Here is a 23,397-nt window from a genome sequence, read left to right on the forward strand (position 1 = left end):
CTATAATCTCTGTTGCATGCTATCTTTGATTTATTTCTGTTTCCTTCTTCCTCAACCCTATCACTCTGGTTCCCATCCCCCTGCCAAATTAGTTTAAACTGTCCTTAACAGCTCTATTAAACCTGCCTGCTTAGGATATTGGACCCCTTTGGGTTCAGGTGTAACCCGTCTTTTTCGTACAGGTTGTACCTCCCCCAAAAGAGGCCCCAGTGATCCAGGAATCTGAGGCCTCCCCCACCCCCCCCCCCCCCCCCCCCCCCACACACACCAGTCTCTCAACCATGCATTAACATGCCTGATAATGCACTCATTAGCATGTGGCACAGGCAGCAATCCTGAGATTACTACCCTGGAGGTCCTGCTTTTCAGATTCCTACCTAACTCACTGAATTCTCTCTTTAGGACCTCCTCACTTTTTCTACATATGTCATTGGTACCAAAACTTCTGGCTGTTCACCCCGCTCCCTTCAGAATACTCTGCACATGATCCAAGACATCCCATACCCTGGCACCTAGGAGGCAACACACCATGCAGGTACCTTTATCAGGCTGACAGAAAGGTAAATTACTGCCACAGGTTTCTTTTTATCCAGTGTAAAATTTTGTTTGGCTGGATATCCAGGAAAGATGTTTATGGTGCAATTCATTTTACAAGATTTCTCTATCTTTATGGTAGAGAAAATGTTGAAAATCTCACAAGCCTGAGACTAGCAGATTATTGTCTTTAAGCACCTTAACCTCAAATTCTTAACCACATGCACTCAAAGATCTACTTGGTGGGGTTGGAAGGGAAAGAAAAAAAAAACAATTGTTTATATGAAGACACTCACTTGGCCTTTATAAATTTATTTTTAAACTGTACTTTAAAAAATATACAACTACTTAATATGCACAGTTCATTCAAAAAAATTACTTCTGTATGATACAAGCTAATCGCATGCCTCGCTGTAAACTGAAATCTTGTTCTTCACTGAATTGCTGGACAGAGTGGTTCATTACATCATCTTTCAGTTTTTCAGAAATCACTGCAGAATGGTGCTTTAGAATTTGCTCTATTTTTGCTCAAAGTCATCAGTTGGTTCATATATGAAATCCAATGGAAGAACTTCTGGAGCTATTTTCAGGAACTGATCATCATAGGAACGCAAAGTCCAGAGTTTCTCCAGTTCATAGAGTTCCCTGGTTTCAGGCAGCATAAAATGTACGACCATGTTCCCTTTGGGATGGAGAAGGAAAAACAAGTGAATACAAAATCTGACACCAAATTCAAACTAATTGTGTTGCTTACAATTCCAGCTGCCACACTTTGGTTAAACACAGCCCAGTTTTTATGTTCAACCCTTGTACCTTCCCCAATTATTGAAGTAACTGGGTGTACACACACATTAACTTAAAACTGCTGATCAGTGGACTGTCACATAGAACCACAGAACATTACAGCACAAACAGGCCATTTGGCCTTTCTTGGCTGTGCCGAACCATTTTTTTGCCGAGTCCCACTAACCTGCACCTGGACCATATCTCTCCATACCCTTCTCATCCATGTACCTGTCCAAGGTTTTCTTAAATGTTAAAAGTGAGCTTGCATTCACCACTTCAACTGGCAGCTCATTCCACACTCCCACTACTCTCTGTGTGAAGAAGCTCCCCCTAATGTTCACTTTAAACTTTTTCCTTTTCACCCTTAACCCATCCACCCCCCAGCCTCAGTGGAAAAAGCTCACTTGCATTCGCTCTGTATATACCCATCATTATATACCTCTATCAAATCTCCTGTCATTCTTAAGTCCTAACCTATTCAACCTTTCTCTGTAACTCAGTTTCTCAAATCCCGGCAACATCCTTGTACACCTTCTCTGCACTCTTTCAACCTCATTAATATCTTTCCTGTAATTAGGTGACCAAAACTGCACACAATACTCCAAATTCGGCCTCACCAATACCTTATATAACTTCACCATAACATTCCAACTCTTATACTCAATATTTTGATTTATAAAGGCCAATGTGCCAAAAGCTCTCTTTACGACCTTATCTACCTGTGACGCCACTTTTAGGGAATTATGTATCTGTATTCCCAGATCCCTGTTCTACTGCACTCCTCAGTGCCCTACCATTTACCTCGTATGTTCTACCTTGGTTTGTCCTTCCAAAGTGCAATACCTCACACTTGTCTGCATTAAATTCCATCTGCCGTTTGTCAGCCCATTTTTCCAGCTGGTCCAAATCCCTCTGCAAGCTTTGAAAACCTTACTCACTGTCCACCATACCTCCAATCTTTGTATCATCAGCAGATTTGCTGATCCAATTTACCGCATTATCATCCAAATCATTGATATAGATGACAAATAACAATGGACCCAGCAATGATCCCTGTGGCACACCACTAGTCACAGGCCTCCACTCAGAGAAGCAATCCTCCACTACCACTCTCTGACTTCTCCCATTGAGCCAATGTCTAATCCAATTTACTACCTCTCCATGTACACCTAGCAACTGAATCTTCCTAACTAACCTCCCATGCGGGTCCTTGTCAAAGGCCTTAATGAAGTCGATGTAGACAACATCCACTGCCTTCCCTTCATCCACTTTCCTGGTAACTTCCCCGAAAAACTCTAATAGATTGGTTAAACATGACCTACCATGCACAAAGCCATGTTGACTCTCCCTAATAAGTCCCTGTCTATCCAAATACTTGTATATCCTACCTCTTAGTACTCCTTCCAATAATTTACCTACTACTTGACATCAAAATTACCAGCCTATAATTTCCCAGATTACTTTTAGAGCCTTTTTTAAACAATGGAACAAATGAGCTATCCTCCAATCCTCCGGCACCTCACCCATGGATACCAACATTTTAAATATATCTGCCAGGGCCCCTGCAATTTCAACAAAGTCCCCTGCAATTTGCCCCTGCAAAGTCTCCTTCAAGGTCCAAGGGAATACTCTGTCAGGTCCTGGGGATTTATCTACTCTGATTTGCCTCCAAGACAGCAAGCACCTACTCCTCTTCAATCTGTATGGGTTCCATGACCTCACTACTTGTTTGCCTTATTTCTATAGACTCCTTGCCAGTTTCCTTAGTAAATACAGATGCAATAAAATCCATTTAAGATCTCCCCCATTATAGAGATGGGCGGGGAAAGAGTTTAGTTAGATAATTGCTCACTGGTGGAGACTATCATGTGATGGAGATTTATATGATTATTGGACTGTACGGGTTTCCTTCAGTTTTCGATGTTTGTAGACGATTAGCGGGTGGGTGAACTTTTTTTTTGTGTGTAAGACGGGATATAGGGGATTTAGTGCCACTATTGCTGTTCTTTTCTTTGAGTGGGGGGGGGTTAGGAGATGTTACATGTAGAGGGTCGGTGATTGTTATTGTAGCTGTTTTTTGCTGTGTGGAAGGGAGGATTTTGGGGTCCAAGTTTAATTTATCTTTTTTGGGGAGAGAGTTGATGTCTTCTTTCATCAACACCCATGGTCTTTCTGTATTTAATGGTTATATTGAGGAGAATTTCAGAGTTGTATTATACATGCACATTTTGACAATAAAATGAACCTTTAAGGGTGGGGGGGGTCTGGTTAGTTTGTATCATCGCTGATTGGTGGACACATATGATGGAGGTAAGACCATAAGACATAGGAACAGAATAAGGCCATTTTGCCCATTGAGACCACTCTGCCATTTCAGCATGACTAATTCTGGACCCCATTTGAACCCTTACACCTGCCCTCTCACCATATCCTTTGATGCCCCAATCAATCAGGAATGTATCAACTTCCGCTTTAAATACACCCACTGACTTGGCATCCACCGCAGTCTGTGGCAGAGCATTCCACAGATCCACCATTCTTAGGCTTAAAAAAAATCCTCCTTCTAAAAGGTCACCTCACAATTTTGAGGCTGTGCCCTTTAGTTCTGGATTGTGAGGGAACATCCCCTCCACATCCACCTTATTTAGTTCTTTCAACATTTGGTAGGTTTCAATGAGACCCTCCCACATTTTTCTAAATTCCTATGAGTACAGGCCCAAAGCCACCAAACACTCCTAATATGTTAACCCCTTCGTTTCCACAATCATCCTCGTGAACCTCCTCTGGATTCTACAATGACAACACACCGAGATAAGGGGCCTAAAACTGTTGACAATACTCCAAGTTAAGCCTGACTAGTGACTTAAAGCTTCAGCATTATCTCCTAGTTTTTGATATTCTATTCTCCATGAAATAAATGCCAACATTGCATTTCCCTTCTTTACCATAGACACAACATCTGAATTAACCTTCTTGCACAAGGACTCCCAAGTCCCTTGTGCGAGGTTTGAATTTTCTCCCCACTTAGACAATAGTCTGCACTACTGTTCCTTTCACCAAAATGCATTATCATACATTTCCCAACACTGTATTCCATCTGCCTCTTTTTTGCCCATTCTTCCAATTTGTCAAAGTCTTGCTTCCTCAGCACTACCTATCCCTCCACCTATCTTTGTATCATCTGCAAACTTTACCACAAAGCCATCAAGTCTATTATCTAAATCATTGACAAACAATGTTGAAAACTAGTGGTTCCATTACTGATCCCTGAGGAACACCACTAATCGCTGGCAGACAACCAGAAAAGGTCCCTTTTTTCCCCCACTCACTGCCTCCTGCCCATCAGCAATTCCTCTATCCATGCAAATATCTTTTCTGTAACACCATAGGATGTTATCTTGTTAAGCAGCCTCATGTGAAGCACCTTATCAAATGCCTTCTGAAAATCCAAATAAATGAAATCCACTGCCTCTCCTTTGTCCATCCTGCTGGTTACTTCCTTGAGTTCTAACATATTTGTCAGGCAAGATTTCCTTTTACAGAAACCATGCTGACTTTGACTTATTTTATCATTAGTCTCCAAGTACTTCAAAATCTCATCCTTCATAATAGACTCCAACATTTTCCCAACCACTGAGATTAAGCACACTGGCCTATAATTTCCTTTCTTTTGCCTTCTTAAAGAGTGGAGTGACATTTGTGATCTTCCAGTCCTCCAGGAACATGCCAGAATCAAGTGATTCTTGAAAGATCATGACCAATGCACCCATTATCTCTTGAGCAACCTCTCTCAGGACTCTGGGATATAGTCCATCTGGTCCAGGTGACATATCCACTGTAAGACCTTTCAGTTTGCCTAGTACTCTTTCTTTTGTAATAGCAATGACACTCACTCCTGATCCTCTGGCATACAGCTAGTGTCTTCCACAGTAAAGGCTGAAGCAAAGTATTTATTAAGATTGTGGGCTATTTCTTTCTCCCTCATTACTAACTCACCAGCATCATTTTCCAGTGGTCCAATATCAACTCTAACCTCCCTTTTAATCTTTATATAACCGAAAAAACTTTTAAGTATCCTAGAAACATAGAAAACCTACAGCACAATACAGGGCCTTTGACACACAATGCTGTGCCAAACAGGTCCTTATTTTAGAAATGACCTCGGGATACCCACAGCCCTCTCTGTACCTAAGCTCCATGTACCTATCCAGGAATCTCTTAAAAGACCCTTATCTTGCATTATATTATCGGCTTGCTGTCCTCCTATTTCATCTTTTCCCTTATAGCTTTTTCAGTTTATTTTCGTTGGATTTTAAAAGCCTCCCAATCATCCAACTTCTCACTCACTTTTGTTCCCTTATATGCCCTTTCTTTGGCTTTTATGCAGTCCTTAACTTCCTTTATCAGCCACAGTTGTCTACCCCTGCCATCTGAGAACAAGCTCTTCCCTGAGTAGTTCGAGCACAAGCTGCTCTAAAAAGCCATCTCAAAGGCATTCAACAAATTTCCTCTCTTGTGATCCGACACCAACCTGATTTTCTCAATCCCCTTGCATATTAAACTCCCCCATTACAACTGTGACATCACCCTTATTACATGCCTTTTTCCAGCTCCCTCTGCAATCTCAACCCCACATCTTGGCTGTTATTTGGAGGCCTATATATGATTCCCATAATTTTTTTTACCCTTGCAATTTCTTAACTCCACCCACAAAGATACAACATTCTCTGACCCTATGTCACCCCTTTCTAAAGATGTAATTCCATCTCTTACCAATAGAGCCACACCACCGCCTATGCCACCCTGCCTGTCCTTTCGATTCAAAGTACATCCTTTGGTGTTAAACTCCCAACTATGATGTCCTTTTGGCCATGATATGGAGGGTGGCTGGTTTGTGTGACTGCTGATCAGTAAACACTATCATGTGATGGAGATGGAGAGGGCTGGTTAGTTTGTGTGATTGCCAATTGGTGGTCATGCAGATGATGAAGATGGAGAGGGGCTAGTTAGTTTGAGTGACTGCTGATCAGTAAACACCATCACGTGATGGAGATGGAGAGGGGCTGGTTAGTTTGTGTGATTGCCAATTGGTGGTCATGCAGATGATGAAGATGGAGAGGGGCTAGTTAGTTTGAGTGACTGCTGATCAGTAAACACCATCACGTGATGGAGATGGAGAGGGGCTGGTTAGTTTGTGTGATTGCCAATTGGTGGACACGTATGTGATGATGGTAGAGGGGGGCTGGTTAGTTTGTATAATTGCTGACCTCACGAGATGGAGGTGCAGAGGGATGGGCTGGTTAGTTTGTACATTATACTGGTGCCAATTCTTGGGATTCATCTGATTTACAATCCCGTACTAATTCCCTGCTGTTTATATGCAGAACAGGAAATTGTGATTTTTGACCCACTACTTTGTTCTGCAGAGTAGCACCTTGTAGACTGAACATTTCTGTGCCTGTAGAAAGTAGAATACCCATCCTTTGCAATTCTCTCATTCTCCACGTAATCTGATAACTACTGACACCAACATTTAACTTGCAACACTAAAGGTTGAATAAAATGTTTAAAGACAGTTAGACTCACCAAAATCTATGCACTTCCAATCATCAGTATCTTTGCCTTCAATGGTAGCACTATCATTTTCTCCTGTCTTCAAGTGTTTATACTAAAGAGACAAAAAATACAACCCTTCAAGTTCAGAGTAAAAATTATTTTCAAAGCACATATATAATTATCGTCTACAACCCGGGACATTCATTTTCTTCTGGGCATACAACCGGAGTGCAGAAGACAACAAACTCTGCAACTAGAAAAAGTAATAATAAATAACCAATAAATATTGAGAACACAAGATGAAGTGTTCTGCAGCCCACAGAATGTCACCAGGGTCACCAGCTGCACCTTGAGTAATATTGGAAATATTTAGCATTAATTTATTTTCTGTAAATTCAATGACATTGAGACTAATTTTGCATGACCAGAAAACTAAAATGTTTGATGAATCTAGAGCTAGACTAATACTGCAGAGAAGCAGGCCCTTCGGCCCATCTAGTCCATTGGAACTATTAATCTGTCTAGTCTCATCGACCTGCACCCGGTCCATAGCCTTTTCATCCATTTATCTATCCAAATTTTCATTAAATGTTGAAATGGAACTCACATCTACCACTTGCACTGGCAGCCTGTTCCACACTCTCACGAACCTCTGAGTAAAGTAGTTCCCACTCATATTCCCCTTAAACATTTCACCTATCACCCTTAACCCATGACCTAGTCTCACCAAGCCTCAATGGATAAAGCCTTCTTGCATTTACCCTATCTACACCCCTCATAATTTTGTATACCTCTATCAAATCTCTTCTAAATCGACTACATTCTTGAGAATGAAGTCCTAACCTGTTCAACATTTCCCTATAACTCAGCTCCCCAATTCCCAGCAATATCCTTGATTATTTTCTCTGCAAGCTTTCAATCTTTTCTGTAGGTAGGTGACCTGAACTGCACACAATATTTCAAATTAGGCCTCACCAATATCTTACACAACTTAAACATAACATCCTTACTGGACAAACTTACTGAGTTCTTTGAGGATATAACAGCGCAGTAGACAGAGGGGAACAGATGGACGTATTTATTTGGATTTTCAGAAAGCATTCAATAAGGTGCCACATAAAAGACTTATCCATACGATAAGGATGCATAGAATTGGGGGTGATGCCTTAGCATGAAAAGAGAATTGGTTAACTAATAGACAGCTTTAAGTTGGGATACATGGGTGTTACTCTGGTTGGCAATCAGTGCTGAGCGGTGTGCTGCAGGGGTTGGTACTGGGCCCGCAACTGTTCATGATCTACATTAATAATCTGGAAGAGGGGACTGAGTGTAAGGTATCTAAGTTTGCTGATGATACTAAATTAAGTGGAAAAGCAAATTATGCAGAAGATACAGAAAGTCTGCAAGGAGATATAGATAGGTTAAGTGAGTGGGCAAGGGTCTGGCAGATGGAGCACAATGTTGGTAAATGCAAGGTCATCCACTGGAAGGAAAGATGAAAGAGCAGATTATTATTTAAATGGTAAAAAAATTGCAGCATGCTACTTTGCAGAAGGACTTGGAAGTGCTTGTGCATGAATCACAAAAGATTGGTTTGTAGGTGCAGCAGGCTATCAAAAATGCAAATAGAATATTAACCTTCATTGCTAGGGGGATTGAATTTAAGAGCAGGAAGATTATGCACTGATGAAGCCACACCTGGAGTATTGCATGTAGTTCTGGTCTCCTTACTTGAAGGATATACTGGCTTTGGAGGCAGTGCGGAGGAGGTTCACCAGGTTGAGGGGGCTAGACTATGAGGAGAGATTGAGTCACCTGGGACTGTACTCACTGGAATTCAGAAGAATGAGGGAGATCTTAGAGAAACATATAAAACTATGAAAGGGATAGATAAGATAGAGGCAGGAAAGTTGTTTCTACTGGTAGGTAAGTCTAGAACTAGGGGATATACCGTCAAGATTCGGGGGAGTAGATTTGGGAGGAACAGCTTTTCCCACAGAGTGGTGAATCTGTGGAATCCTGTGCCCAATGAAGTAATGGAGGCTACCTTAGTAAATCTACTTAAGACAAGTTTGGATAGATTTTTGCATAGTAGGGGAATTAAGGGTTATGGGGAATTGGTAGGTAGGTGGAGATGAGTCCATGGCCAGATCAGCCATGATCTTACTTAGTGATGGAGCAGGCTCGATGGACCAGATGGCCTACTCCTGCTCCTATTTCTTATGTTCTTAACCCAACTCCTGTACTCAATATATTGATCTATGAAGGTCATTGTACTCTCCTTTACAACCTATCTATCTGTGACGCCACTTTTAAGGAATTAAGGATCTATATTACTAGATGCTTTGGAACAAGAAGGCAGCGGGAGAGCACCTAAGGATTTCCAGCGGGAAGACATTTTGAGTTCTTGGCGGAAGAGAGAGGCCAGACTGTGCAGGTGCGTGACGTCAGCCTGTTGAGTGTGAACAGTTTAAAAAGGGCAAGGAATCTGCAGAAGTTTTTGATTGGGAACAAGAAGGCAGCGGTAGAGTACCTAAGGATTTCCACCGGGAAGACATTTTGAGTTCTCGGGGGAAGAGAGAGACCAGATGCACAGGCGCGTGATGTCAGCCAGTTGAGTGAGAACAGTTTAAAAAGAAGGCAGCCATATCCAGCGGGCAGCGGAGTGAAAGGGCTTTGGCAGTAACGGGACAAGGTGAGGCAGTTGTTGATTGCAAAAGGAAGTGTATGTGTGTGAGGCCAGTTTTCTGTGGTCAGTGTCAGATGTGGGAGGTCCTAGAGTCTCCCAGCATCCCAGATGGCCACATCTGCACCCAGTGCATCGAGATGCAACTCCTAAGGGACCATGTTAGGGAACTGGAAATGCAGTTCGATTACCTTTGTCTGGTCAGGGAGAGTGAGGAGGTGATAGAGAGGAGTTACAGGCAGGTAGTCACTCCGGGGCCACAGGGGACAGAGAAATGGGTCACAGTCAGGAGAGGGAAGGGGAAGAGTCAGGTACTAGAGAGTACCCCTGTGGCTGTACCCCTTGACAATAAATACTTCTGTTTGAGTACTGTTGGGGGGGACAGCTTACCTGGAGGAAGCAACAGTGGCCGTGCCTTTGGCAGAGTCTGGCCCTGTGGCTCAGAAGGGTAGGGTAAGGAAGAGAAAGGCAGTAGTGATAGGGGACTCTATAGTCAGGGTGTCAGACAGGCGATTCTGTGGACGCAGGAAAGAAACTCGGATGGTAGTTTGCCTCCCAGGTGCCAGGGTCCGGGATGTTTCTGTTCGCATCCAAGATATTCTGCACTGGGAGGGAGAACAGCCAGAGGTCATGGTACATATTGGTACCAATGACATAGGTAGGAAAAGGGAAGAGGTCCTGAAAGAAGACTACAGGGAGTTAGGAAGGAAGTTGAAAAGCAGGACCTCAAAGGTAGTAATCTTGGGATTACTGCCTGTGCCATGCGACAGTGAGAGTAGGAATAGAATGAGGTGGAGGATAAATACGTGGCTGAGGGAATGGAGCAGGGGGCAGGGATTCAGATTTCTGGATCATTGGGACCTCTTTTGGGGCGGGTGTGACCTGTACAAAAAGGACGGGTCGCACTTGAATCCCAAGGAGACCGATATCCTGGCAGGCAGGTTTGATAGAGCTGTTGGGGAGGGTTTAAACAAGTTTGGCAGGGGGGTGGGAATCAGAATGTGAGTGCAGGGATTAAGTTAGAAGGACAAGGGCATGATGCTAAGAGTTCTGAGTTGATGAAGAAGGACAGGCAGGGGACGAAACATAATTGTAGCCAGTTAAAGGGGTTGAAATGTGTCTGTTTCAATGCTAGAAGTATTAGGAACAAGGTGGATGAACTTAGAGCATGGATTAGTACGTGGAATTACAATGTTGTGGCCGTTACTGAAACTTGGTTGGAGGAAGGGCAGGATTGGATGATGCAGGTCCTGGGGTTCAGGTGTTTTAAAAGGAATAGGATGGAAGGTAGAAAAGGGGGGCGGAGTGGCATTGCTGGTTAGGGATAGTATCACAGCTATAGAAAGGGAGGACACTGCAAAGGGAGTGTCCACTGAGTCTGTCTGGGTGGAAGTCAGAAATAGGAAGGGATTGATCACTGTGCTGGGAGTAGTCTATAGGCCCCCAAATAGCCCTCAGGACACCGAGGAGCAGATAAGTAGGCAGATTTTAGAATGGTGCACAAAATACAGGGTAGTAGTTATGGGTGATTTCAACTTCCCTCATATTGACTGGCACCTCCTGAGTGTAAGGGGGATAGATGGGGCTGAACTTGTCAGGTGTGTTCAAGAAGGATCCCTGACACAGTATGTGGACCGGCCGACAAGAGGAGAGGCTATACTGAATCTAGTTCTGAGTAACAAACCTGGTCAGGTAACAGACCTCTTGGTGGGGGTGCATTTTGATGAGAGTGACCACAACTCCCTTAGCTTCAGCATAGCTAAGGAAAGGGATAAAATCAGACAAAATGGTAAAGTGCTTAACTGGGGAAGGGCTAACTTTGAAGGGATGAGGCAGGAACTAGCAAGAGTAAATTGGAAACAGATGTTCAAAAGGGAAGGCAAAGAAGTAATGTGGGAGAAGTTTAGGGACCACTTGAGCTGGGTTCAGGATAGGTTTGTTCCATTGAGGCAAGGAAAAAATGGTAGGAAAAGGGAACCGTAGCTGACGAAACATGTGAGGCAACTCATCAAGAGGAAAAAGGAAGCATATGTTAGATACAAGAAGCAGGAAGTAGGAGGGGCTCATGAGAAATATAGGGTAGCCAGGAAGGAGCTAATGAAAGGACTTAGGAGAGCTTGAAGGGGGCACGAGAAGGCCCCACTGGTCACAGCCTGATATTCCGAAAGGAACCCGTTAATCGCTACTCTGTTTCCTGTCAGCCAGCCAATTTTCAATCCATGTCAGTACTCTGCCCCCAATACCATGTGCCCTAATTTGCCCACTAATCTCCTATGTGGGACTTTATCAAAAGCTTTCTGGAAGTCCAGGTACACTACATCCACTGGCTCTCCCTTGTCCATTTTCATAGTTACATCCTCAAAAAATTCCAGAAGATTAGTCAAGCATGATTTTCCCTTCATAAATCCATGCTGACTCGGACTGATCCTTCTACTGCTATCCAAATGTGTCGTAATTTCCTCTTTTATAATTGACTGCGGCATCTTTCCCACCACTGACGTCAGGCTAACCGGTCTATAATTCCCTGTTTTCTCTCTCCCTCCTTTCTTGAAAAGTGGGACATTAGCCACCCTCCAATCAGCAGGAACTGTTCCTGAATCTATAGAACATTGGAAAATGATTACCAATGCGTCCACTATTTCTAGAACCACCTCTTTAAATACCCTGGGATGCAGACAATCAGGTCCCGGGGACTTATCAGCCTTCAGACTCAACAGTCTATCCAATATAAATTTCCTTCAGTTCATCCTTTACCCTAGTTCCTTTGGCCACTATTACATCTGGGAGATTGTTTGTGTCTTCCCTAGTGAAGACAGATCCAAATTACCTGTTCAACTCATCTGCCATTTCCTTGTTCCCCATAATAAATTCACCCATTTCTGTCTTCAATGGCCCAATTTTGGTCTTAACTATTTTTTTTGCTATTCACATACCTAAAGAGGTTTTTACTATCCTCCTTTATATTCTTGGCTAGTTTATCTTCGTACCTCATTTTTTCTTGGCATATTGCCTTTTTTGTTATCTTCTGTTGCTCTTTAAAAGCTTCCCAGTCCTCCGGTTTCCCGCTCATCTTTGCTATGTTATACTTCTCTTTTATTTTTATACTGCCCTTTACTCCCCTCGTCAGCCACGGCCGCCCCTTACTCCCCTTAGGATCTTTCTTCCTCTTTGGAATGAACCGATCCTGCACCTTCTGCATTATTCCCAGAAATACCTGCCATTGTTGTTCTACTGTCTTCCCTGCTAGGGTATTGTTCCATTGAACTTTGGCCAGCTCCTCCCTCATAGCTCCATAGTTCCCTTTGTTCAACTGTAATACTGACACATCCGATTTTCCCTTCTCCTTCTCAAATTGTAGGTTAAAACATATCATATTATGGTCACTACCTCCTAATGGCTCCTTTACCTCGAGGTCCGTGATCAAATCCGGTTCATTGCACAACACTAAATCTAGAATTGCCTTCTCCCTGGTAGGTTCCAGTACAAGCTGTTCTAAGAATCCATCTTGGAGGCACTCCACAAACTCCCTTTCTTGGGGTCCAGTACCATTCTGATTCTCCCAGTCTACCTGCATGTTGAAATCCCCCATGACAACTGTATCGTTACCTTTTAACGATACAGCCAATTTTAACTCTTCATTCAACTTCCACCCTACATCCAGACTGCTGTTTGGGGGCCTGTAGATAACTCCCATTAGGGTCTTTCTACCCTTAGAATTTCTCAGTTCTATCCATACTGACTCTACATCCCCTGTTTCTATGTCCCCCCTCGCAAGGGACTGAATATCATTCCTCACCAACAGAGCCACCCCACCCCCTCTGCCAGTCAGTCTGTTCTTTCGATAAGATGTATATGCTTGAATTTTCATTTCCCAGGCCCTGTCCGCTTGAAGCCATGTCTCTGTTATTCCCACAACATCGTACTTGCCAATTTCCAACTGAGCCTCAAGCTCATCTACTTTATTCCTTATATTTCGTGCATTCATATATAATACTTTTAATTCGTTACTCCCCTCTCCTTTCATATCAATTCCTATTTCACTTGGCCATACTGTATGATCTCTTCTTGAGCTTTCTACTCCACTGATTCTGTTGTCCTTTTTAACTTTTCTTATTTTCACCTTCCCTTTAACTCCATCCTTATATTTCCAGTTCATCCCTTCCCCCCCACTACTTAGTTTAAACACATCCATGTTGCAGTGGCAAACATATCTGCCAGAATGCTGGTCCCCCGCCTATTAAGGTGCAACCCGTCCCTTTTGTACAATTCATCCCTACCCCAAAACAGATCCCAGTGGTCCAAGAATGTAAATCCTTGCTTCCTACACCAGTTCCTCAGCCACACATTCAGATCCATTATCTCCCTGTTCCTGCCCTTTCCAGCACGAGGAACTGGAAGCAAACCAGAGATAACCACCCTGGAAGTCCTGCTTTTCAGCCTTCTTCTGAGTTCTCTGAAGTCCCGCTGCAGAATGTCCTTCATCTTCTTCCCAATATCATTTGTGCCACATGCACTACCACTTCCAGCTGTTCACCTTCACCCTTGACGCCTCATATGATATTTATTAACTTAACGTGAGGGACGCCTCACGTCTTAATAAGCTGGTAAGGAAGGCGGGCTCTGTCGTGGGCACAGAACTGGAGAGTATGACATCGGTAGCAGAGCGAAGGGCACTGAGTAGGCTACAGTCAATCATGGAAAACCCTGAACATCCTCTGCATAGCACCATCCAGAGACAGAGAAGCAGCTTCAGCGGCAGGTTGCTATCGATGCAATGCTCCTCAGACAGGATGAAGAGATCATTACTCCCCAGTGCCATTCGGCTTTACAATTCAACCGCCGGGGGTAAGATATGTTAAAGTGCCGGGGTTAGGACTGAGCTTAAGTTACCATTCAATGTATTTTATTTTAAGTATTTTATTTTATGTATGTATTTTAAGTATTGTATGTAATTAGTTTTGCTACAATAAGTGTATGGGACATTGGAAAAATGTTGAATTTCCCCATGGGGATTAATAAAGTATCTATCTATCTATCTATTGAGGATTCCCTGCAATCAGTCCGTGATGTCCTGGATACTAGCACCAGGGAGGCAACACACCATCCTTAAATCTCGCCTGTTGCCGCAGAAACCCTTTTCCGTACCTCTTACTATGGAGTCCCCTACTACCACGGTTCTTCCTGATGTCTGACTCCTTGGCTCTGCTTCTGTACCAATTTTCGGCTCGCAGACCTGTCCGGCTCTCAGACTGGCAGTATCTTCTGTCCTGACAGCTTCCAAGAGGGTAAACCTGTTTACGAGAGGTACATCCCCTGGGGGCTCCTGTACTTCAAGCATCCTTTCCTTCCTTAGTACTTTTTTTTTTAAGGATTATATGGAGGGCTGAAGGGCCTGTACTGTGCTGTAATGTTCTATGGTTCTATGATAAGACCATAAGACAGAAGCAGAATTAGGCCATTCAGTCCACTGAGTCTGCTCCGCCATCCCATCATGGCTGATCTGGACACCACTCAACCCCATACACATGCCTTTCCACCATATCCTTTGATGCCCTGACTGATCAGGAAACTATCCACTTCTGCCTTAAATATACCCACGAACTTGTCCTCCGCCGCAGGCTGTGGCAGAGCATTCCACAGATTCACTACTCTCTAACTAACTTTCCCTCCTTATCTCTTTTCTAAAAGGTTGCCCCTCAATTTTGAGGCTGTGCCCTCTAGTTCTGGATACTCCCACCATAGGAAACATCCTCTCTAAATCCACCCTATCTAGTCCTTTCAACATTCGGAAGGTTTCAATGAGATCCCCCCGCATTTTTCTAAATTCCATTGAGTACAGACCCAAAGCTGCCAAATGCTCCTCATATGATAACCCCTTCATTCCCAGAATCCTCCTCGTGAACCTCCCACTGGACTCTCTGCAATGGACTCTCTTTCTGAGATAAGGGGCCCAAAACTGTGGCAATACTCCAACTACAGCCTGACAAGTTTCTTATAAAGCTTCAGTATTATCTCCTTGTTTTTATATTCTATTCCCCTTGAAATAAATGCCAACATTTCCCTTCTTTACCACAGACTCAACCTGTGAATTAATCTTCTTGGAGTCTTGCATGAGGGCCAAGTTCCCCTGCATCTTTGATGTTTGAACCCTCTCCTCATTTAGATAATAGTTTGCACTACTGTTCCTTTTTCCGAAATGCATTATCATACATTTTCCAACACTGTATTCCATCTACCACTTTTTTGCCAATTTTCTCCCAATTTGTCTACGTCCTGCTACAATCACATTGCTTCATCAGCGCTACCTGTTCTATCCCTCTGTTCTACTGCACTCTTCATTGCCCTAACATTCACTGTGTAAAACCTACCCTGGTTTGTCCTCTCAAGTGCAACACCTCACAGTTGTGTGTATTAAATTCCTTCTGCGGCGGAGGCAGAGGAATTGAGAGAAAGGGATAGCATTTTTGCAGGAGACAGGGTGGGAGGAGGAATAGTCTAGGTAGCTGTGGGAATTAGTAGGTTTGTAGTAGACGTCGGTGGATAGGCTGTCTCCAGAGATAGAAACAGAAAGATCTAGAAAGGGGAGGGAGGTGTCGGAAATAGACCAGGTGAATTTGAGGGCGGGGTGAAAGTTGGAGGCGAAGTTAATGAAGTCGACGAGCTCAGCATGCGTGCAGGAAGCAGCACCGATGCCGTCGTTGATATAACGCAAGAAAAGAGGAGGACAGATACCGGTGTAGGCTTGGAACATAGATTGCTCCACATGGCCGACAGAAAGGCAGGCGTAGCTAGGACCCATGCGGGTGCCCATGTCTACCTTTAGTTTGGAGGAAGTGGGAGGAGCCAAAGGAGAAATTGTTAAGGGTGAGGACTAATTCCGCAAGGTGGAGAAGAGTGGTGATAGAATGTGACTGGTTGGGTCTGGAATCCAGGAAGAAACGGAGAGCTTGGAGACCTTCCTGGTGGGGGATAGAGGTATATAGGGACTATATGTCCATGGTGAAAATGAGGCGGTGGGGACCAGGGAACTTGAAATCTTTGAAGAGATGTAAAGCATGGGAAGTATCACGGACATAGGTGGGAAGGGATTGAACAAGGGGAGATAAAACAGAGTCGAGATAGGCAGAAATGAGTTCAGTGGGGCTGGAGCAAGCAGAGACAATGGGTCTGCCTGGACAAGCAGGTTTGTGAATCTTAGGTAGGAGGTAGAAACGGGAAGTGCATGGTGTGGGAACTATAAATTTGGTGGCCGTGGATGGGAGATCTCCTGAGCTGATGAGATCGGAAATGGTTTGGAAGAAAATGGACTGCTTTCAACGCATCTGCTCTCAGGATGAGGCCTTTCATTCTAGGACAAAGGAGATGTCTTCCTTTTTTAAAGAAAGGGGCTTCCCTTCGTCCACTATCAACTCTGCCCTCCATCGCGTCTCCCGTATTTCATGCACCTCTGCCCTCACCCCATCCCCCCGCCAGCCCACCAGGGATAGAGTCCCCCTGGTCCTCACCTATCACCCTACCAGCCTACAGATCCAACGCATAATCCTCTGTAACTTCCGCCACCTCCTATGTGATCCCACCACCAACCACATCTTCCCCTCCCCCCCACTCGGCCTTCCGCAGGGATCGCTCCCTACGCGACTCCCTTGTCCATTTATCCCCCCCATCCCTCCCCACGGACCTCCCTCCGGGCACTCATCCCTGCAGACGGAAGAAGTGCTATACCTGCCCCCACACTTCTTCCCTCACCACCATCCCAGGCCCCAGACAGTCCTTTCAGGTGAGGCACCACTTCACCTGCGAGTCAACTGGGGTGATATACTGTATCCGGTGCTCCCGATGTGGCCATTTATACATTGGGGAGACCCGCCGCAGACTGGGAGACCATTTCGCCGAACACCGGCGCTCGGTCCTCCAGCAGTGGCGGGATTTCCCTGTGGCCACACACTTCAATTCCACAGACCACTCCCACTCCGACATGTCTGTCCATGGCCTCCTCTACCGTCAAGATGAGGCCACACGCAGGTCGATGGAGCAATACCTTATCTCCCGCCTAGGTAGCCTCCTTCCTGCCGGCATGAACATCCAACTCACTGACCTCCGTTGATACCCCTGCCCCCCACCCTTACCCCCATCCCTATCTATTATTTTAGTCTGGTTCTCTTTCTCTCTCTTTTTCCCCCCTCGCTATAATCTCTCCCCCCAGCCCTACCTTTCTTTCTCTTTTATTTCCCATAATTCTCCACCTTCTCCCTAGCCCATTTCCCTCCAGCCTATCACTTCCCAGCTCTCTACTTTATCCCTCCCCCCACTTCTTATCCCCCTCGACCATCCCATGTTACTTCACTCCTGATGGAGGGTTTCGGCCTGAAACGTCGTTATTACCTCCTCCCATAGATGCTGTCTGGCCTGCTGAGTTCTGCCAGCATTTCGTGTTTTTTATTTATTTCCAGCATCTGCAGATTCACTCGTGTTCACTTTGTAAAATAGTTTATTTAAAAATTAATTTTAATACTGTCTTCAAAATTAACTTGCAGGGTGCATAAAGGATTAAAGATTAACTTCGGAGCATACAGTGAAACACGTTGTTCAATTCAGCAAGGATTGTGCCGGGGCAGCCCATAAATGTCATTGTGTTTCCGTGCCAACATAGCATGCTCACAACTAGCTAACCCAAACTGTACATATTTGGAATGTGGGAAGAAACCTGAGGTCCCAGAGGAAATGCTTGCTGTCACAGGGAGAACGTACAAACTTCTTACAAGCAGCGGCAGAAATTGACCCCCAATCAATCATTGCTGCCTCTGTAAAGTGATGTGCTAACTGCTAGACTACCGTGCCATCCACGTTATAGAACACAAACTTATTCATAAAATAGAATCGGAATCAGGTTTCTTATCATTGTGTTACGTGACATGAAATATGTTATTTTGCAGCAGCAAAAATTTCATCAGGGTTTAAGTATAATAAATAGCAGTTCAAATATCAGCAAAGCCAAAACATACCACTTACCACTTTGATTGCATATTGTGCCATTGCTTGTAAATGCCTTGCCGATGTTCCACTCACAATGATAAAATAATTAGCGTACTTCAATTCCATCGGCAATCTGATAACACATATATCTTTGGCATTTTCCTGGCGCAACAAACTCACCAAAACATCAATGTTAAACACTGGCTGGTAAATGGCACCTGATGGAAATCAGAGTACACATTTAGTCCATCGTTATCCATTTTAGGGCCATTTATGCAGAATTCAGTGTAATATATATTCCCTAACAATTGCCATGGTTGATCTAACACATTTGGCTCTTTACAGTTGCTGTAAATCAGCAGAGTGTAAGCCTGCAGACCAAAAAAGTTATGCAAAAAAAACCTCTAAACCCATGGTTTCATCACACACACTGCCTACTTCCACACAATTTCATCATCTGTTTCTACCTAATCTCTGCACTCTTGGCCCATATGTTTTAAATCATCAAAGACAATTAATTTGGAATGTTTTTGGTAAATGTGCCATCTTCCACTTTATCCATATCCGAGCCCATACCAAGCCTTTCTCATTTCCCTCACAAAACTAAACTATTGCTTGGTCACTTTCAATTATCTTCAATGTCAAATCCCATCCTAACCCATGTCTGCAATTGAAGAATTGACTGTTTTTGTACAACTTTAACTAATTCTGCATAGCCTACTGCTTTTCCCACCATTGGCTGCCTTTCCCAATTACATTTAATCATTTGGTCTCACCCAATCAGAAACATCCCTGTTATTTTACCTATTACACTTCTCCCCCAGGTCCTACACTACTTCTCTGCTACTGAAAGCTAAGTTGTTTTTAAATACTTTCTCAGTGCCTCAGTCAAAGAACATTAAATGCTTCCATTTCTGTTGATTTTCCTGGCCTGTTAAGTGCTTCCAGTATTATCTGCTTTTATCCAAACCCTTACCAACCTGAGCCTCAACACGTTTCCTCACACAAGTCTTTAGACCATAAGACATAGGAGGAGAATTAGGCCATCTGGCCCATCAAGTCTGCTCTGCTCCACCATTCAATCATGGCTGATCTTCTTTCCTATCTCCTCCTCAACCCCAGTTCCTGGCCTTCTCCCTGTAACCTTTGATGCCATGTCCAATCAAGAATCTATCAATCTCTGCCTTAAATACAACCAACGACCTGGCCTCTACAGCTGCAACAAATTCACCACCTTTTGGCTAAAGAAATTTCTCCGCATCTCTGTTTTGAAAGGGTGTCCCTCTATCCTGAGTCTGTGCCCTCTTGTCCTAGACTCTCCCACCATGGGAAACATTCTTTCCACATTTACTCTGTCTAGGACTCCCCTAGAAAGGTTTCATTGAGATCTTCCCTCATCCTTCTAAATTCCAGCGAGTACAGATCCAGAGTCATCAAACATCCCTCATATTATGATAATTTCATTCCTGGAATCATCCTTGTGAACCTCCTCTGGACCCTCTCCAATGCCAGCACTTATTTTCTAAGATGAGGAGCCCAAAACTGTTCACAATACTCAAGGTGAGGCCTCACCAGTGCCTTATAAAGCCTCAACATCACATCCTTGCTCTTGTATTTTAGACCTCTTGAAATGAATGTTAAATGGCATTTGCCTTCCTCACCACTGACTCAACCTACAAGTTAATCTTCAGGGTGTTCTGTACAAGGACTCCTAAGTCCCTCTGCATCTCAGATTTTTGGATTTTCTCCCTGTTTAGTAAATAGTCCGTACATTTATTTCTACTACCAAAGTGTAGAAATACTACCATGCATCTTCCAGCAGTGTATTTTATTACCCACTCTCTTGCCCATTCTCCTAATTTAAGTCCTTCTGCATCCAACCTATTTCCTCAACACTACCTGCCCCTTCACCAATCTTCGTATCATCTGCAAACTTGGCAACAAAGTCATCTATTCCATTATCTTAATCATTTATATACAGCATTATATACAGACTTATTTCCACTTGGAATAATTTACTTATTATTATTTAATTATTTATGGCTTTATATTGCTATATTTCTACACTATTCTTGGTTGGTGCGACTGTAACGAAACCCAATTTCCCTCGGGATCAATAAAGTACGTCTGTCTGTCTGTCATAAAAAGAAGTGGTCCCAACACCAACTCCTGTGGAATACCACTAGTCACTGGCAGCCAACCAGAAAAAGATCCTTTTATTCCCACTCGCTGCCTCCTACCAATCAGCCAATGCTCTAACCATGCTAGTAACATTCCTGTAATACCATGGGCTCTTAACTTGGTAAGCAGCCTCATGAGTGGCACCCTATCAAAGGTCTTCTGAAAGTCCAAATATACAACATCCACTGCATCCCCTTTATCTATCCCACTTGTAATCGCCTCAAAGAATTCCAACAGGTTCGTCAGGCAGGATTTTCCCTGAAGGAAACCATGTTGACTTTGTACTATCTTGTCCTGTGACAAGATCACAACTCCAAAGCTGCACGGACTGATGCTCTCCTTGGTTAACCACTGCCTTTCTGAATTGCAGAGTAACCCTGGAATTTTTCCGAATTATTTCACCACCACTAACGCGGCACACACAAGAGAAAATCTGCAGATGCAGGAATGTGGGCCAGGTCTATAAATGCTGCACTAAATCACCACCATCCCGTGACGTGGATGAAGATGTTATCACCCCGCTGATCTGCCCCATACCATTTACCTGCCTCCTCCGTGCTGCTCCTTCCCGGGAGCTCGGTGCTGTAGCCCCGGGACCTGAGTGCAGGAGTGCGGTCAGCTGGTGCCGCCTGAGCCCGGAGACCCAAGCGGAGCAGAGGGCGCTGATCGGGTTCCCGACCGGCCCGGAACACGGTCCGGACACCGCAGCAGGCCAGCGCTGCAAGGTCAGCGGCTGCCTTCCTCATCGCTCACACACCACCAGCCTTCATAGAATAGGTCCCTGTCAACACACCCCGGACCCCGGATACCGGCCGCACATCTCGAACCTCGGCTGCACCGGAGGGAAGAGACGGCCGAACAGTCCGTACGGTGCACGTTCCCGGGCAAACATCGGCTCAACAACAGTTCCGGCGTGGGACGGACAGAATGGTGAGAAAGCTAGGGTGCGGAGAAAAACCTTCCTCACGCGAAGCAGCATGCTTGAATGGAAAACTGGAAGTACAAATCATATGTCCGTAGAAGATGAAGTAAAGTTTCGATTTGGGATGAAACAGGTACAGTATATATAAAATTGTAATATCATGCCTGTCGCAACTAGTCACCACTCACTTAGATGACCACAATATACCTATAGAAGAGCAGAAAGGATGTAAAGAACAACTGATTCGATTGGGAGAAGTGCGTAGACACAGTAGCTTGTCGTCGTGCAAGGCTGCAAGAAGATTTAAAAACTGAGCAGTTTCTTTCATAGAACCATAGAACATTACAGCACAGAAACGGGCCTTTTGGCCCTTCTTGGCTGTGCTGAACCATTTTTCTGCCTAGTCCCACTGACCTGCACCTGGGCCATATCCCTCCATACACCTGTACAAGTTTTTCTTAAATGTTAAAAGTGAGCCCATATTTACCACTTCATCTGGCAGCTCATTCCACACTCTGTGTGAAAAATCCCCCCTAATGTTCCCTTTAAACTTTACCCCCTTCACCCTTAACCCATGTCCTCTTTTTTTTCTCCCCTAGCCTCAGTGGAAAAAGCCTGCTTGCATTCACTCCATCTGTACCCATCATAATATTATATACCTCTATCAAGTCTCCCCTTATTCTTCTACACTCCAGGGAATAAAGTCCTAATCTATTCAACCTTTCTTAATAACTCAGTTTCTCAAGTCCCGGCAACATCCTTGTAAACATTCTCTGCACTCTTTCAACCTTATTAATATCCTTCCTGTAATTAGTTGACCAAAACTGCCACAATACTCCAAATTCAGCCTCACCAATGCCTTATACAACCCCACTATAACATTCCAATTCTTATACTCAATACTTTTTTTGTATCTGTATTCCCAGATCCCTCTGTTCTACTGCACTCCTCAGTGCCCTGCCATTTACCTTGTATGTTCTACCTTGGTTTTTCCTTCCAAAGTGCAATTCCTCACACTTGTCTGTATTAAGCTCCATCTGCCATTTGTCAGCCCATTTTTCCAGCTGGTCCAGATCCCTCTGCAAGCTTTGAAAACCTTCCTCAGTGTCCACTACACCTCCAATCTTTGTATCATCAGCAAATTTGCTGATCCAATTTACCACATTATCATCCCGATCATTGATATAGATGACAAATAACAATGGACCCAGCACTGATCCCTGTGGCACACCACTAGTCAAAGGCCTCCACTACCACTCTCTGACTTCTCCCATTGAGCCAATGTCTAATCCAATTTACTACCTCACCATGTATACCTAGCGACTGAATCTTCCTAACTAACCTTCAGCGGAAGATTTGATTGGGAGAAGTGCTCAAACACAGTAGCTCATCATTGCACAAGGCCACTGAGAAGGTTCCAGAATAAAAAAACAGCCTAGCGGAGTGGTCATTGAAGGAGCAGTCATCAGAGTAGCGTGAGTCAGAGTAGTAGGGCTTTAGCTCATTGGGGCTTTGGTGAGGACGGGTCTAAGTGAAGTAAGGAAGTAAGTTACTTTCAGATCTCTTTTTACCTCTAACTTAAGAATAGTGGGTATGACTGCAAGACCAGTTTTCAGAATGAGTTAGGGAATTTGAGCTGCAGCTCGATGACCATTGGCTTGTTAGGGAAAGTGAGGTGGTGAATGATAGGAGCTACAGGCAGGTAGTCACACCAGGGCCACAGGAGACAGATAAGTGGGTGCCTGTCAGGGGAGGGAAG

At 44.1% G+C, this 23,397-nt stretch overlaps 1 protein-coding gene across 1 annotated transcript; it reads right to left on the reverse strand.

Annotated features, from left to right (window-relative positions):
• Positions 1-834: 834 nt before the first annotated feature.
• On the reverse strand, positions 835-21,462 carry malsu1 (mitochondrial assembly of ribosomal large subunit 1). Its single transcript, XM_073024598.1, has 4 exons — positions 21,261-21,462; positions 18,572-18,753; positions 6,907-6,988; positions 835-1,216 (listed from the first exon to the last, which is right to left on the reverse strand). The coding sequence occupies exons 1-4, from the start codon at positions 21,460-21,462 to the stop codon at positions 1,053-1,055; spliced, it is 630 nt and encodes a 209-aa protein (XP_072880699.1). The 3' UTR covers positions 835-1,052.
• Positions 21,463-23,397: the final 1,935 nt, after the last annotated feature.

The sequence above is a fragment of the Hemitrygon akajei genome, chromosome 20 (assembly GCF_048418815.1).
Source record: "Hemitrygon akajei chromosome 20, sHemAka1.3, whole genome shotgun sequence".
NCBI classification, from domain to species: domain Eukaryota; kingdom Metazoa; phylum Chordata; class Chondrichthyes; order Myliobatiformes; family Dasyatidae; genus Hemitrygon; species Hemitrygon akajei.

Bases quoted from the DNA above. Each gene is read 5' to 3' on its own strand.
- malsu1 (XM_073024598.1), bottom strand. From the start codon at position 21,462: ATGAGGAAGGCAGCCGCTGACCTTGCAGCGCTGGCCTGCTGCGGTGTC. The intron at 18,754-21,260 runs GTAAATGGTATG...GATTTCCATCAG, and splicing joins GAGCAGCACGGAGGAGGCAG to GTGCCATTTACCAGCCAGTG. The intron at 6,989-18,571 runs GTAAGTGGTATG...TTGTCTCTTTAG, and splicing joins CACAATATGCAATCAAAGTG to TATAAACACTTGAAGACAGG.